The 16,046-nt window shown below is 48.6% G+C and overlaps 5 protein-coding genes across 5 annotated transcripts; all 5 read right to left on the bottom strand.

The window, feature by feature from the left end:
* Positions 1–1,788: 1,788 nt before the first annotated feature.
* Positions 1,789–2,115, bottom strand: HETIRDRAFT_247684 (uncharacterized protein; the record flags this gene model as incomplete). Its single annotated transcript, XM_009553654.1, has 1 exon — positions 1,789–2,115. A coding segment is annotated over one exon (327 nt), but the record flags the coding sequence as incomplete, so codon positions are not given.
* A 378-nt stretch (positions 2,116–2,493) lies between these two features.
* Positions 2,494–2,880, bottom strand: HETIRDRAFT_119083 (uncharacterized protein; the record flags this gene model as incomplete). Its single annotated transcript, XM_009553655.1, has 1 exon — positions 2,494–2,880. The coding sequence occupies one exon, from the start codon at positions 2,878–2,880 to the stop codon at positions 2,494–2,496; it is 387 nt and encodes a 128-aa protein (XP_009551950.1).
* A 4,271-nt stretch (positions 2,881–7,151) lies between these two features.
* Positions 7,152–8,591, bottom strand: HETIRDRAFT_422364 (uncharacterized protein; the record flags this gene model as incomplete). Its single annotated transcript, XM_009553656.1, has 1 exon — positions 7,152–8,591. One exon carries the CDS (start codon positions 8,589–8,591, stop codon positions 7,152–7,154), a length of 1,440 nt encoding a protein of 479 aa, XP_009551951.1.
* A 3,527-nt stretch (positions 8,592–12,118) lies between these two features.
* On the bottom strand, positions 12,119–12,496 carry HETIRDRAFT_53973 (uncharacterized protein; the record flags this gene model as incomplete). The annotated part of the gene is made up of 1 exon (XM_009553571.1): positions 12,119–12,496. A coding segment is annotated over one exon (378 nt), but the record flags the coding sequence as incomplete, so codon positions are not given.
* Positions 12,497–12,573: 77 nt separating this feature from the next.
* HETIRDRAFT_330248 (uncharacterized protein) lies at positions 12,574–13,797 on the bottom strand (the record flags this gene model as incomplete). The annotated part of the gene is made up of 1 exon (XM_009553657.1): positions 12,574–13,797. The coding sequence occupies one exon, from the start codon at positions 13,795–13,797 to the stop codon at positions 12,574–12,576; it is 1,224 nt and encodes a 407-aa protein (XP_009551952.1).
* Positions 13,798–16,046: the final 2,249 nt, after the last annotated feature.

Here is a 16,046-nt window from a genome sequence, read left to right on the forward strand (position 1 = left end):
ACCTCCAACAATCTTGTGCTTATTTATATATAGGCATGCCATACATATACTCTTGTCCCCACCCTCTACCTCACTAGTGGCTATTTAGAAAACCCCTCTCTCTTATTGGATCTTAATTATTTATAATTATGTTTTTGATCAAATTTACAAATTAAGATAGCATTGTCTATACTAGTAGAGTCCTATTGAATATTATACTCAATCATAGTTAGGTTAGGCACCCTCTTGTATTAGCTCTGGATTATATCTAATAGTGTCTAAAAGTATCTAAAAGTCTTGATAGCATCTAAAAGTGTTAATAGCATCTAAAAGTGTCTAATTTCCTAATTGGGAGCAACACATTGTAAGCATTGGATTAGTTTCTAATTTTATAATATTAGCACTAATTCTATACTAAGAAGTCTTTAATTAGCAGTAGAAAATAGTAAGTACCACTGTGTTAGAGTTTACGAGGCTAACTAATAGAAGCATGAGCAAATAAGTGACTCAGTGTGTGTAAACAATAACTGATATATATAATAAGTACCTAATAGAAGCGCAAGCAAATGAGTGACTATGGCAAGTCAGTAAAAGGTCTATGAAAGTATAAATGGTATAGTAGCTCATCTTAGTATATGTAGACAATGACTGAGGTGCTCGATAACAATGAATGTGTGGTAATGGTAGTGTGTTCGGAATGTGAATAGGAACTATATAGTACCAAGGCATCAACTCCGCAAGGTAACATGTCTGAGTGAGTCTATAAAAGGAAACTGGTAACATATTATGTAATAGTTTGTTTGAAGTCAAAACATACCGCTGTGCCTTCGTGCACGTTTGTCACTACAGTAAATCTCAACACTCCCCCTCAAACTGCCTGGAGCCCTAAGAATGTGACCATCTTCTCTACCTTTGGTTATGGGAGCACCTTTATGAAGATATCAGCAACCATCTTATTGGTTGGACAGTAGGCAAGAGTGATGTGGCCCTCATCAACGGCCTTGCAAATAAAGTGATAATGGATATTGATATGTTTTATGCGTGCATGAAAAGCATTGTCAAGCACGAGGGCAATTGTAGACTGGTTGTCACAAAACAGTAAAATAGGTGTTGTGTGGGGTGTGCAAAAGATGTTAGTGAGAAATGCACCGAGCCAGAAAGCTTCCTTTAAAGCATGTGTAATAGCAACATACTCAGCCTTGGTGCTTGAAAGAGCTACAATGGCTTGCTTCTTGGCTGACCAGGATATAGCACTTCCATTAATAAGGAATGCATAGCCCAAAATTGAGTGGTGATGCTCCTGTGATGCCCAATCTGCATTTGAGAAACCTTCGAGGCCATGCTGTTCTGTCCTGAACATCAGTCGGTAGCTTTGCATGCCTTTTAGGTATCTAAAAACTCACTTTGCACCTTCCCAATGAGCCTTTCCAGGGTTTTGCATGAATTGCAAGAGGTGCGTGACCGAAAACACAATGTCAGGTCGAGTCCTGCATGCTGCATATATCAGCAAACCAATCACTTCGCAAAACAGCATGTTCTGCATCTTCTCATACTGGCAAGGTATTGAAGGTGACTGGGTGCTGTTCAAAATGAAGGAAGGGTCAAGGGGTATCATTAGAGGGCTGGCTTTGTCAAGATTGAACCATGCAATGATCACATTGATATACACAGCCTGCAAGAGTGAAAGAGTGCAGGCTTGCCTGTCCTACTTGATCTCAATGCCAAGTAACTAGTGAATTGGACCAAGATCTGTTATCTCAAAGATCTGCTTTAGTCCCTCCTCAATTTTCTAAAATGGTGTCTCAAGCTCATGAAGATTGCCAGGTCATCCACTGAAGCTGTGACTATGATGATGCCATTTTTGAGTTGGCACCAAAAGATGCCATGGTCAACTGAGCAGTGCATGAGCTTCAGCTTTGCAAAAATGTTGCAGAGCCACTTGTACCAGCATTGTTCTGACTGCTTGAGGCCATAGATGGTTTTGCGGAGTAGACACACCTTGTGTCCTTCACCTGGTTTTGCAAAGCCTGGTGGCTGCTCCATGTAGATCTTCTCTTCGAGCTCTCCCTTCAAATAGGCATTCTTGATGTCCATCTGGTCAACCTCCCAGTTCTCATGAGCTATGAGCACGAGCAGAATGCACAAGGACTCAAGTTTGCTGACTGGCGTGAAGGTGTTGGTGTAATCAAGTCCAGGGGCCTGGGTAAAGCCCTGTGTGATGAGCCAGACTTTGTATTTGGTAATGTTGCCCTCTGCATTGCGCTTCGTCCTGAAGACGAGCTTGTTGACAACAACATTGACACCTGGGGGTGGCCAGTTGACAAGGGTGTAGGTGCCAAAATGGTTGATCATGGCCATTTCCTCGAGAATTGCTGACTCTCACTTTGGCTAATCCTTCCCACAGTATGCTTCCTCCAAATATTCAGGTTTGAGGTCCACTCCCATGCTTGTAGCCATCGCACACTCAAAAGCTGTGTGTCCCTCCTCTTCCTCTGTATTGTTCTCATCCTCTGCCTATGTGGCACTCGACTCTACTGCACCTGGACCAGCCACAAGACTTGCTGTTAGAAAGAGGGACCTTGGAAGGCTGGTTGTGATGCCTTCTTCTTGTTCAAGGTGTTGCAAGTACTCAGATGGCTGCACATTTTGGCAGGGATGTCCCTGGTGCTCATAAGTCAATGTCTCCTTGTTAGGAGTGTCGGCAGCAGTGATGGGGTCATTCTGGGATGTGACAGGGATCAAATCCGGAGGCACAGGGACACCAGGAGCATCCTGAGGCGTCACCAGAATGTCTAGGTGCTCCCTTTCAGTGAGTTCCCTTCCTTGATTGGAGTCTTGAGGGCTGGGTGGATGTGATTTGACTGCGGGTGGCACAGGCAACAGCGTGTGTGCAGATGGCATTGCGGATGGCGCAGAAGATGTTGTGGATGGCACAGATATCAACGAGGCATCCAGACACGGCACAGGTGGGATGTCCGGGGCATTGTGTGGCCTAGGCTCCCCCTCAACCTAAATGGTCATGTCTGCAGCATCGGCACATCCTCTCTCTGCAAAAACAACATTCTGCTTGATACTGATGCGTCGTTTGCCCAGCCAGTAGACACGATAGCCCTTGCTAGCAGTATGATGCTAGTGATGCCTCTGAGTGCAAAATACACCTAAGAAACACCCCTACAAGTGCAGGTAGGCAGTGTTACGAACTGCTCGTTCGGTAACCCCAAGAGTAGGAGGTTCTTCCCTAGGTCACTTATAGAAGAAGGGTGGAACGATGGTCTCGACTGTACATGTAGTGTTACGACTGCTCGTCGGTAACCCCAAGAGTAGGAGGTTCTTCCCTAGGTCACTCGTGGAGGATGTGTGGAACGGTGGTCTCGACTGTACGTGTAGCACAGGAGCCAGAAGTGTATTGCGATATAGCAATGAAGACTGTAGCAGGTAGACTACAGTGGATGAAGATCCCTGTATGTGAGGATACAGGGGAATGAAGGATACTGTAGGAGGACAGTATCAGAACGAAGAGAATAGACTGAAGATCCTCAGCCTATTCTATGGGCCTTTTATACTACTTTGGGAAGTAGGGCGTGAGAATACCGAATATGTATCTGTAGGTATTCTCTAAGTCGTCTCTCTCAATAACGACTACTCTTGTGCTTCTCCGTTGGTCTCCTTCCGGCCAGGAGAGACTAGGAGGTTCATGCCCTGTGTGTGAGTAATTTATAAGGCGGCGTTCCATGCCCGCTAATACAATAGGCCCGTGATACTCGACCAACGATAAGGTGATCCGTTGGGAGTGGATGACCAAGGTTAATATCTGTACCTTGGTGTACGCCTCAACCTGTGAGGCCGCGTGATATTTGTGATGATCGTATCGGAATAGACCGCCGTGTAGGCCCGATAGAACGTGATCATAACAATACCCCCTTTCTACGTCCTATTCGCCTGGTAGGACCACGCCTTGCGTGTCATCGCCGCTCCATATACGATTTGCTTTCTTGATCCAATGAATGGTCGCCGGATGCGACTTCCGGGACATGACTTCGTTTTCTGGGAGGAAGACCGACTTACGTCGTTTGATCCTCTAGGAGTTTTCCATCTCTGTTGAGCTGTTTGTTTGTCGAGTCGTGAGGATATCCAAGCCTCCGCTCTCTAGGATGTTCTTCCTTCACCCGTGGGATTGATTTTGCCGCGGGTAAACCTTATCGCGGTCTTACTTCCAGCCCGCTTCTGGAATAGTATCAAGAAAGGCGTATGAATGCGAGTGGTGTGTGGATGTGTAGAAATTCGAGCGTGTGGGTTCTAATTCGTGTCATCAGGTTCTTCTTCTTCCTTCTCCGAGGGCCAAACCTCAGTGTTTCCAGGATAGTCGTCTATCCTCATGATTTGTTGTTCCTCTTGACGACAGTGGATGGCGCCCATGGACAAGTAGGTTGATCGCTTTACGAAGGCTTAGGCCTACTTCTCCAGGCTACCAGTCATGACGCCCCAAGCAGTATCGCTCCCATACGGTGAGCTCATCTCCGGTGAGGTTGCAGCCAAATCCCAAGCAGTATTGTCCCCATACGGTGGACTCATCTCCGGTGAGGCAGTTTACGGCGTCCAGAGTTTGTTTTTCACAAACGTGGGCCTATGGTGGGGAATACCACGTGTAGTGTTGGGTTCGAGGCAAGGATGTGAAGAGAATTAGACTTGAAGGGTGCAGCGAGGAATAAGGAGGAGTCTGACTCCTTTCCCAAGTCTGTCCGTTCGCTTGCACGAGTAGACATCAAGACCACAGCTGATATATTGGTCGGGGTGCGAGATATATCCACGACTGGCAGTTTAAAACGTCATGCGGGACGGTCCGTAGTTTATCGTCGTTTCGGACGATTCGTAGTTTAACGTCTTTGCGGACGTTATTAAGGCGTCTTGCGCCTCCCAGTAGTTTACTTTCTAGGTCGTCTCGGACCTGCTTCATCATCAACATGGAATATCTGTGGGGAAAGATGTTTCTGCACGCCGGACCATTCATCGGTTATGTGCATAGGGCCATAGACCAGACTTTACCCGCTCCAGATTCCACTGAGGCATGATGGACGGTTTATACTATATCAAACCGGATAACTTGTAACGCCTCAAAGTTATGAGACCGCTCAGTTTAACGCCGTGAGGTAGGCGGACCTGCAGTTTAACGCCGTGCATTAGGCGGGCTATCGTCTGACTATGTCCCTCGAGTCACGATAGGCTTTTCCTCCGAGGATGAGGGTAGTTTAATGTCATTTCGGACATTATCAGCGTCGTTCTCGTCAAGGACGACGTTGATGATGATCCCTGTGCTAAAAGGGACGAGTAGTTTAACGTCGTTGCGGACGATTCAGCACCAGAGTGATGAATCACAACTCCTATGCGGTAAGGAGCACGTAGTTTAGTGTCATTGCGGACCGATTGACACCATGGCGGTCAATCCACAACTCCTATTCGGTAAGGAGCAAATAGTTTTCCGTCATTGCGGACGCATTGGCGGCCAGGGGATTGGACGTCAATGACAACCCCTAGGTTCAGGGGCACCTAGTTTAACGTCGTCGCGGACACATGGGGGATTAGTCCAGTATCCTCCATGCACGATCCTCATTCTTGAGAGGACAATAGTTTATCGTCGTTTCGGATGCGCGGTATCTTGTCAAGATCGCCACGCACGATCCCTAGAACGAAGGGACAGTAGTTTTACATCATTTCGGATGCCCGTAGATTACCGTCGTTGCGGACGTCGATGCCATTGGCCTCGAACAATCCCTATGTGGAAAGGGACAATAGTTTAGCGTCATCGCGGACATTGTTTCGCCACAAATATTGTGGAAAAACAATGCTTAGTTTAACGTCATCCCGGACGCGACCTAGTTTTACGTCATCGCGGACGACGTTGGCGGAATAGACTTTGGATGAGTGGCCCGCTCTTTGTCGTTCTTCCGCTATGTGGGCCAGACGGGAGTCGCGTGATCTAGTCCCTTCCTACTAGATCTTTGACTCGAGGCACGTGTCCTAGTTGCCTCCTGACTAGGTCTTGGAGCGGAATTTCTTGTACTTCGACTCCAGGACTAGACTGAGCGCTCCATGAAGAGATGCTTGCTCTTCCATGTCCCCAGACCCCTCGCTTGGATTTGAACCAAGACAACCCGATATTCTTTTACCAGAAAGCGAGTGAATATCGGAAGCGCTTCGACCTTTTATAGGCAGGGTTCTGTGACGCGAGTCCTTCCGCGCTTCGCCAGAATGCAACCACGCTCCTTTGGTCGGTGGTAGTTTAATGTCATCTCGGACGATGGTAGTTTTCCGTCGTTTCGGACGATGGTAGTTTTCCGTCGTTTCGGACGAAGACTAGTTTAACGTCATTGCGGACCCTAGTAGTTTATAGTCATTGCGGACCAAGCCTTTGGTAGTTTTACATCGTTCCGGATGTAATTTGTGGCCTCGCATCATTAGGAAGACTTGTGAGGTAGAGGCGGCCCGCTCTCTACATCATCTCATGCGCCAGCTGTAGGATCCCCTAATGCGGAAACAATCCTGTAAAACGGGAGATCCAAAGTGGGACGTCCCAAAACACCAGTCAGACCTTGACTGTGAGGGTTCACGATACGAGTTATGCATCATAATTTCTTGACTCGGACTTGCAACCGGTTATGTATGGGCACTTCGCTGTACCAAGGCGAAGGGCCTGCTTGTCGACACCTACGAGTAGAGTATATGTCATATAGAGGGTTCCCTAATGCGGAAAAAACCCTGTAAAACTGAGGATCCAAATGGGACGCTCGATGCATCTGTCAGATTAACTCCTTGACAGCGAGGATGTGAAAGGTTCCGCCGTAGGCTGTACGTGGAATTATGCCCGCTGTTGTCCTTGATTCGTACCATCATTTGAACCTAGGACTAAAAATGGTCAGGTACTTCCCCTGCCTTCTTATCTTTTCACAGTTTTAAGACATGCAGGTCCGATAGTTTAGACGTCATTCCGGACGCGGGGTAGTTTAACGTCTCTTTCGGACGAGGTCGTACAGTTTAACGTCTTGAGGGACGATCCTAGTTTTACGTCGTTGCGGACGATGGATAGTTTTACATCGTTTCGGATGCTTTTGTGAGGGGAAGGAGTTCCTCAACTTCCTTACCCCCTTTCTTCTCCTTGTGCCCTGTTATTAGTTCGTTTAATAATCGAAGGGTCCTTGATAATCCCCGCCCCCTTCGTCAGGTCGATAGTAGGGGTCCGCTTCGTCGTAATTTCCGGGATCGTCTAGAGCATCCCATGCATCGAGCTCGGATCTAGTCCACGAGCTATTTCTTCGAGCCTCCGAATCAGTGCGGCGAGTTCTGCGGCTACTTCGGTTATCCTCTCTTTCGTGCGTACGAAGTCGAGCACTAGGAGGAGGCGATCTAGGCCGGTGTCGAACACTCCGGCCAGCAGTTGTTCCGCGTCCGAGGGTTGTCTGGCTTCCCCGACTCCGCCTTCCCTCGTTTCTTCGATAGACGGGCGGTTCCTCCTCATCGGTATTTCCTTGGGATAGGGGAAAACCTCGTATCCGGTGAGAGGGGGGAGTCGCGGTATGGCTATGCGCTGTAGAAACCTCTCGTTGTCTCGGTGGAGGGTGCTCCACGACCGTGCGCGGAACCCTCCTTGGATTTGGTACAGGCGTGGTGTGTTCTCCGGGACGTGGTACGTTCCAAGTGACAACCCGGAAAGGGTCGGTTCTGCTTGGTTGGACGTTCCCCAGTTCCCCTCCGAAGAGGAGAGCTGGAAGGAGCTCTCGGTTGACGTATTGGGAGAACTCGTCAGGGTGGATGAGGAGGGCTCGCGGTCGCCCGTCATTGTGGGCGTACCAGGAGGCTGTGTCTGGGTCGGTTTGGAGGGCGAGCGCTCTGATCTGGAGACTGGCACTAGCCAGTCGTCGAGGTACGTCGCTATGTTCATTCCCGGGTTGTCCTGCCGAGAAGTTAGCGAGTCTTTGGAGGGCCATGGCTGTGGCCATTTGTATTACCGCGGAGATGGTGTTCCGCTGGAGGAGCGCGTCCGCGTGTCGCTCCAGTTCTCCGGCGTGAGGATCTGTACGAGGGGTAGGTCCTCCCATGGAGCTGGGAATCGGTCCACTAGTTGGTACTGGCGGAGGTGCAGTTTCTGATAGAACTGGTATTGGTTCAGCTTCTCCATGGCTTGGGAGTTGAGCTGCCGTTCTTGCTCGAAATCCCGAGGGACCTGCAACTCCACTATTTGGCGTGCCTTCACTAGGAGGTGGAACTCCCACTGGTAATTGGCCAAGGCTCGACTGGTTTCGGTCATCAGAACTTTCATGCCGTGGTGCATCTCGTGAGGCCCTCTCCGGTGAGGGTCTTCGGGTTCTTTCCCTTTCCTTGAACTTGGCATAGTCTTCGGCGTCGTTGTCGGAGAAGTTGTTGGTATGAGGGGTGAGGAGGACCCCGGTAGATCCTGGTTGTTGAGGACTTGTTCCTCTATCAATTCGTCCAGCATCTGGTCGGTGAGGACTTGTTCCTCTTTCCACTCGTTCGACATCTGGATTGGCGACCATAAGGACGACATCGGGGGAGGAGTTTCTGGATGGAGACGAAGCATCGTGGTCGTCGTGGAGGAGCATTCGAATGGGGGAAGGTGTTTTGAGAGGGAAAGAAGGTGAGAAGATGTTTTGTTGGAGTCCTCTTGTCGCTCCTTTTATAATCTTTGTCTCTCCTCTCAGGCTGTTCCCGGACGGGGTTTGTCGGGGTATTGGTCATGGAAATCTTTCATGGCTTCTTCCGCTGTTCCTTTTAGGAGAGCGTAGGGCTCCCAGGTGTTGTCTGCTTCGGGATATCCCATCCATTTGACCAAGTATTTGGTTCCCCGTCCTTGCCGTTTTGAATCCACAATCATTTCTACTTCATAATGCTCTTCATTGTTCAATACTTCCGGTATTGGTCGCGCGAAGTTTTCTCCGTGGGCTTCGGTTTCTCTATATTTAGTGAGCACTGCGGCGTGGAATACCGGGTGGATCTTCCACTGCGGAGGAATTTGGAGTTTGTACGCCAGGGTTCCCACTTTTCCCAGTATCTTGAAAGGGCCATATCGCCTAGGGGCGAGTTTGAACTTAGGATGGGTTGTCCGAATATGGGTTCCTTCTAGCCATACTTGGTCTCCTTCTTTCCATTGGGGAAGTTTCCTGTGAAGATCCCGGTCTTTGGCGTAGTTGCTGGCTATTTGTAAGCTAGCCGCGGCTTCTTCCTGAACTTCTATGATCGTCTTAATGCGTTCAGCTACCGCAGGTACCTTTGTCTCCAGTGCCGTGTCAGCTGAATAGGGAGGGTTGAAACCGTATAGCACTTCGAAAGGGGATTTTCCAGTGGCCGAGTGCTTCCGTGTGTTATGTGAGAATTCGGCGAACGGCAGAAGGTCTACCCAATTGTCTTGATGGTAGTTGCAGAACGTTCTCAGGAACTGTTCGATTTCCTGGTTTACCCGTTCCGTTTCTCCATCTGTTTGGGGATGATAAGCCGTGCTGAGAGCGGCGGTGATTCCTAGCCGTGTCCAGAGTTCTCGGGTAAACTTGGCCGCAAATTGAGGGCCCCGATCGGATACTATTTTGGTCGGCAGTCCATGTCGATTGAAAACGTTATTTTGGAAAAGCGCGGTTGTTTCTTCTGCCGTGATCGTTTTCTTGCATGGGGTGATGACTATGCCTTTTGACAGACCTTGATCCACTACCACGTTAATTGAGTCGAAACCTTTGCTTTCGGGTAGGTCCGTGACGAAATCCGTTGAGATGAATCGCCAGGGGACGTTGGTGGTTTCCAGAGGGTGGATAGGTGGGTGTGTCTTGTGTGTCAAATTCTTGGTAGATTGGCATATGGCGCATCCATCCACATATTCGTGGACGAATTTAGTCATGTTTTGCCACCAGTAGTGTCGTTGCACCATTTCCAATGTTTTCGCTCTACCCGGGTGTCCTACCGCGGGTGCATCATGGTGTGTTTTTACGATAAGTCTTCAGATGACGTCGTCCTTCGGGACGCATATGTGGCCGTTGCGTCTGGTGATTCCGTCTTCGTGTGTCCAATGTCCCAGTAATCCTCTCATCCCTTGTGGACCTACTCGCAGGAGTTTTGCAAGAGCTACTCTTGTTAAGGCGTCATGTTCTGATTTCGAGTGTCGGATGAGGGAAATGAGGTTTGAAGAGGCGATTTCCGTGGATTTTATATGCCGTGTCGGAGACGGTTCTACCAATGTTTCGTCAGATTTGTTGAAAAGGTTGGCCGGGAGCAAAATTTGAGCTTTGTTGTCAGATTCCACCCCCTCACTTAGGTCTGGACGCCTGGACAGAGCATCGGAATGATTTGTTGATCCCGCTTTATAGCTGAGCGTGAAGTCGAATCTGCTCAAATAAAGGCTCCAACGGGCGTGTCGTCGTGAGAGATCTCGCGCCGTTTGGAAGTGTTCCAGATTCTTGTGATCTGTCCAGATCTCGAATGGGTGTCGTGCACCTTCGAGGTAGTGGTTCCAGTGTTCCAACGCTTTTATGATGGCCAGGAGTTCGCGATCGTGGACATCGTAGTTCCGTTCTGCTGGTGAAAATGACCCGGAAAGGAATGCGACTGGATGCCAGTCGCCGTCTTTTCCTTCTTGCAGGAGGGTGGCTCCATAAGCGATTAGTGAGGCATCCGTTACTAGTCGATATGGATGCATGGGGTCCGGGTAATTCAGAACGGGTTTGCTGATAAATGCCCTTTTTAATCGTTCGAAGGCTTCCTGGCACTTCGAAGTCCAGTTCCATTTTGCATCCTTTTTGGTGAGGTCATGCAGAGGTCGTGCGATAAGGGAGAACTTATCTATAAAACGCCTGTAGAAGTTTCCTAGACCTAAAAAGGAGCGAATGTCTCGGACGGTGCGTGGGACTGGCCAATCTTGTATGGCGTCCACCTTCGAGTCTTCCATAGCGACATGGTCTTTTGAAATGGTGTATCCCAGATATTGGAGTTTTTCTTTATAAAACTCGCATTTTTCTGGTTTCAAGTAAAGGTCGTTGTCGCGTAAGATCTGGAAAACCTGGTTCAGGACTTGAATGTGTTCCGCCATGTTTTTGGAGAAAATGAGGATGTCGTCCATGTATACGGTTATTTTCCGGGCTGTGATGAGTTCTCGGAAAATCATGTTCATCATGGCCTGGAAGGTGGCTGGTGAGTTGGTGAGGCCGAAGAACATCACTGTGGGTTCATAAGAGCCCAGCGGAGTGATGAAAGCGGCCTTCCACTCGTCGCCCTTTTTGATTCGTATATTGTTGTATCCCCATCGTACATCCAATTTGCTGAAAATGGTGGCCCCTTTGATTACGTCCAATAGTTCTTGGATTAGCGGAAGGGGGCACACATTTGGGATGGTGTACGAGTTCAAATGACGGTAGTCCTGTACCGGGCGCAGTTTTCCATCCTTCTTTCCTATGAAGAAAAATGGGGCTGCTGTTTGTGAGGTGGATCGACGGATGGTCCCCCGAGTGAGGTGTTCCTTGATGAATTTCCCTAGTTCATCGTGTTTCTCGGGGCTCAAAGCGTAGATTTTTGGCACTTGAGGTTTGAAAGTCGGTTTCAAATCTATGGCGTGATCCCAGTAAGTGTGCTCTGGGAGCCGCTGTGACTTTCGTTCGCTAAAGATGTCCAAATATTCGTGATGCGCCTTGGGGACTCTTTCCTTTAGATTGGTGACGACGATTTCGTCCTCTAAGTCCTGGTCGAAGCTGGCAAATCCTGACGGTTCGGGAGCCAGTTTCCGAATAACTGGTTCCTCTATAGCCTGTTTTCCTGGGGGTTTGTCTGGGAGATCAGGTTCTCCCTTGTTTGGTGAAAGAGATGGCTTGTCTTGAGCCTTTCGTTTCTCTTCTGCGTATTTCCTTATGTCCTTTAGGAGCCATTTCCTTTTGAGGTATGCTCGTAGTCGGACACCAAACGTTCCGCTATGGTCGCGGAGTCCTACATCTTCCGATAGTCTTCGGAGATGTTCTAGGCGCTGTTTTTCGCGCTCATTGATGCGTGGTTTGTGCCGTGGCTCCACGTCTGATAACCGCCTACTGTATGGCGGTTCTTCCCTTGCCCTAGTGAACCCATATGGTTGCTGGCATTTCTGGGGGCACCGATCAAAGTGCACTTCACGTCGCCTCCATTCGATGGAGGGATCGTGGTATTTCAACCAATCTGTTCCCAGGATAAGGTCGTCTTTCCCTAGATTGGAGATAAACATCTGGACGCGCTCGGTATGCGTTCGTCCACTGATGTCCCGAATGGTGAGGTTCACATCCAAGGCGGATCGGATGAGACCTGCTTTGTTAATGGTGTCATCGACATTCCGGACGCGAATGGGGTTATTGAGTGTATAGGTGGGGAAACAATGTCTCTTGACCCAAGTTTCGTTTACTATAACCCCTTCGCAGGCCGAGTCGATGGTTGCTTTTGCTCCAGCGTTTTGACTCCTGTTTGATACTTTCACGTTCAGGCGTATGGGGGTGATGATACGGTCGTTCATTGCTCCGATACGAATACAAGTGCGGGCATCAAACTCGGGTCGTCCTTGACCTCTCTCCTTTGCTGGTGAGGGAGAGGTCAGGAAAAACGCTCCGCGTGTCCCAAGATTACTTCTCTGGCTTCATCTTCTCCTAATTCTCCGAGTACTGCTCCGATTCGAGCAGAATGACTGACGCCTCCGTCTCCCCGTCGTCCGTTAGATAGCATAGTGCGCTGCCCATGGTTCGTCTGGGGTCGTCCGGATGGGGTAGAGTGAGGACGTTCCATCGAAGGACCAGGTTGTGGTACCCGCTGGTTGTTGCGATGAACATCCTCTGTCTCCATTCCTCGATATATTCCCGCTTGGTTTCCCATAGCGGGTGCGTCGTCTTCTCCCTCCAAATCAACCGCGCGGTTTCCTCTCCCTGTCGTACCCAGGCGTCTTTTCGAGTTTCCTCGAACTGGGCGAACGCCTCTACGTGGTGACCAACAGTTAGCGCTAGAGTGCCCTGGTTTTCCGCAGTTGGAACAGGAGGTGGTTCGCTTGCCGTCAAATTTTCTCTTTTGACTTTCGGCGTTACGCTTTCTGGTAGCGTCAATGTCCATGTCAACCACCTGGTTGTTCATTCTGCGAGGGGCGTTTGTGGAATTGTAGCGGGGAGAGATTTGGTTATGAAAACGATTCAGATAATCGCTTCGAAAGGAGGTGGAGTTGGCGAGGATGGCCTTTTGAGCTGTTCTGGCTCGAAGTCGTCCATCTATTTCGCAGGCTGTATTGATCCAGTCCTGAATCGTATCCTTTGGCTGAACTTCCTTGTCGTATATTTTGTCCATGACGCGCGGGTCTAACCCGCGTTGGAAGTAAGGGACTTGCTCTTTATCGGAGATGTCGGCATCGGCGGCGATGAGAATGAATTGGTTGGAGTATTCATCAACCGTCATTCGTCCTTGGGAGAAGGCCATAAGTGCGCTTCGCGCCTTGTCGGTTTTGCCCGTCTCCCTGAACTGTAATTTGAACTTGGCTAAAAAGTCCTTCCAGGTGCCTAGATCAGTAGGTGGATCTGCTCCTACTGATTTGAGGAGGAAGTTCTCCGCCCAAGCTCCCGCCGTGCCGTATCTCATGCATGAGAGCACAAGGGATATTTTGTCTTGATCGGTCTTGTACCGATCGGATTCTGCTGCGAAAAGAAGGAGGCATTGGAGCATGAATTTCTGGGATTCAATGCGGTCGCCTGTGTAGTTGTCTGGGAGTTTGACTTTTCCTCTTCCGGGTTGTACTGTCGCGGAAGGGGTGTTTGTAGAAGTCGAAGCTTGTCCCGACATTTCGGCGAGTGGTTCGTTTCGGGTGTTGATCGGTGTTTGGTCTGGTGAGTCGGAGTCTGATTCCGAGGTTGTTTCCTCTTGCTCCGAGTCTTCGGGGATTACCGGCGCCGGTTCCCTGTATTGTGGGGCTAGTTCCCACTGAGCTTCTGTTTCGTTCCAAATATCCTCTTCTTCTGTTCCGTCTTCAAGGGTGAAGTAATAACGCCCGTTTCGGTATGAGCAGTTATCGTAATTCGGAGGGGCAGTTCCGTTATTGTCTTCGTAGACCCAGAAGTCCCCTTCGCGCCGGATAGGGCGATTGTTGTGACGGAGTTGGTTATTGATACGTCTAGTGCCGGGTGGATATTCCTGGCCTAGGTCTTGCTCCAGAGTGTATGCGGTAACGCTTTCTCGATGGGGGTCTATTATCCCCACCAAGGAAGGTTATGAGAGAGAGTGTGGCAGCAAGCTAGTGCGAGCAAGGTAGGGGCAGAAGAGTCTATTCTAGTGTTACGACTGCTCGTCGGTAACCCCAAGAGTAGGAGGTTCTTCCCTAGGTCACTCGTGGAGGATGTGTGGAACGGTGGTCTCGACTGTACGTGTAGCACAGGAGCCAGAAGTGTATTGCGATATAGCAATGAAGACTGTAGCAGGTAGACTACAGTGGATGAAGATCCCTGTATGTGAGGATACAGGGGAATGAAGGATACTGTAGGAGGACAGTATCAGAACGAAGAGAATAGACTGAAGATCCTCAGCCTATTCTATGGGCCTTTTATACTACTTTGGGAAGTAGGGCGTGAGAATACCGAATATGTATCTGTAGGTATTCTCTAAGTCGTCTCTCTCAATAACGACTACTCTTGTGCTTCTCCGTTGGTCTCCTTCCGGCCAGGAGAGACTAGGAGGTTCATGCCCTGTGTGTGAGTAATTTATAAGGCGGCGTTCCATGCCCGCTAATACAATAGGCCCGTGATACTCGACCAATGATAAGGTGATCCGTTGGGAGTGGATGACCAAGGTTAATATCTGTACCTTGGTGTACGCCTCAACCTGTGAGGCCGCGTGATATTTGTGATGATCGTATCGGAATAGACCGCCGTGTAGGCCCGATAGAACGTGATCATAACATGTAGCACAGGAGCCAGAGATGTATTGCAGAGACTGCAGTAGGAAGACTGCAGTAGAACGAGGGTAGATAGTATGAGGACTGCCTAAGAATGAAGAGAATAGACTGAAGATCCTCAGCCTACTCTATGGGCCTTTTATACTACTTTAGGAAATAGGGCGTGAGAATACTGTATATGTATCCGTAGGTATTCTCTAAGTCGTCTCTCTCAATAACGACTACTCTTGTGCTTCTCCATTCATCTCCTTCCAGCCAGGAAAGACTAGGAGCTCAATACCCGGTGTGTGAGTAGTTTGTAAGACAGCATTCCATGCCCGCTGTAATACAGCTCATGATACTCAACCAACGATGGGTGATCCATTGGGAGTGGATGACCAAGGTTATTATCTGTACCTTGTTATATGCCTCAACCTGTGAGGCCACTTGATATTTGTGATAATCATATCAGAATAGCATCTGGAAAAACACCCCCTTGTATTAGCTCCGGATTATATCTAATAGTGTCTAAAAGTATCTAAAAGTGTTAATAGCATCTAAAAGTGTCTAATTTCCTAATTGGGAGCAACATATTATGAGCATTGGATTAGTTTCTAATTTCATGATATTAGCACTAATTCTATACTAAGAAGTCTTTAATTATTAGTAGGAAATAGTAAGTACTACTGCTCTACCAGTGAGAAGGTAAAGATGTGGCACATTCTATACTATTTCAGCATATTACTCTCCTTCATATATGCCTATACCATTATCTTGTAGGTCTTTTGCTGACTTTCCAGCTGCCTTTACAAGGAATATAGAAAGAGAGAAATGTGCATTGATGCCCCTAGCCACTTTGTTGGCAGCTTGGTAGCTGCCATAAGAGACTATGAAGACCTAGGTACCTTGTCCTTGCACACAAGATCATTAAAGTTGTCATTGTTAGCCAATGCCTGCTACTGGTCATTATAGGACACAACATGTGGGTTGGACTTAGGGATATGCTATATGCAGCCTTATAGACCTTGTCTATTAGTATAGTGGCTAATACTGTCTTGTGCAGCACACAATCATCATCACTATTGATATTACAATTTTTGGCACTATTTATATTGTTTATTGCCTTGTTATACAGAAGATGCTCAAACTTGGTGTTTTCCTCTAG

The sequence above is a fragment of the Heterobasidion irregulare genome, assembly GCF_000320585.1.
Source record: "Heterobasidion irregulare TC 32-1 unplaced genomic scaffold scaffold_12, whole genome shotgun sequence".
Classification (NCBI taxonomy): domain Eukaryota; kingdom Fungi; phylum Basidiomycota; class Agaricomycetes; order Russulales; family Bondarzewiaceae; genus Heterobasidion; species Heterobasidion irregulare.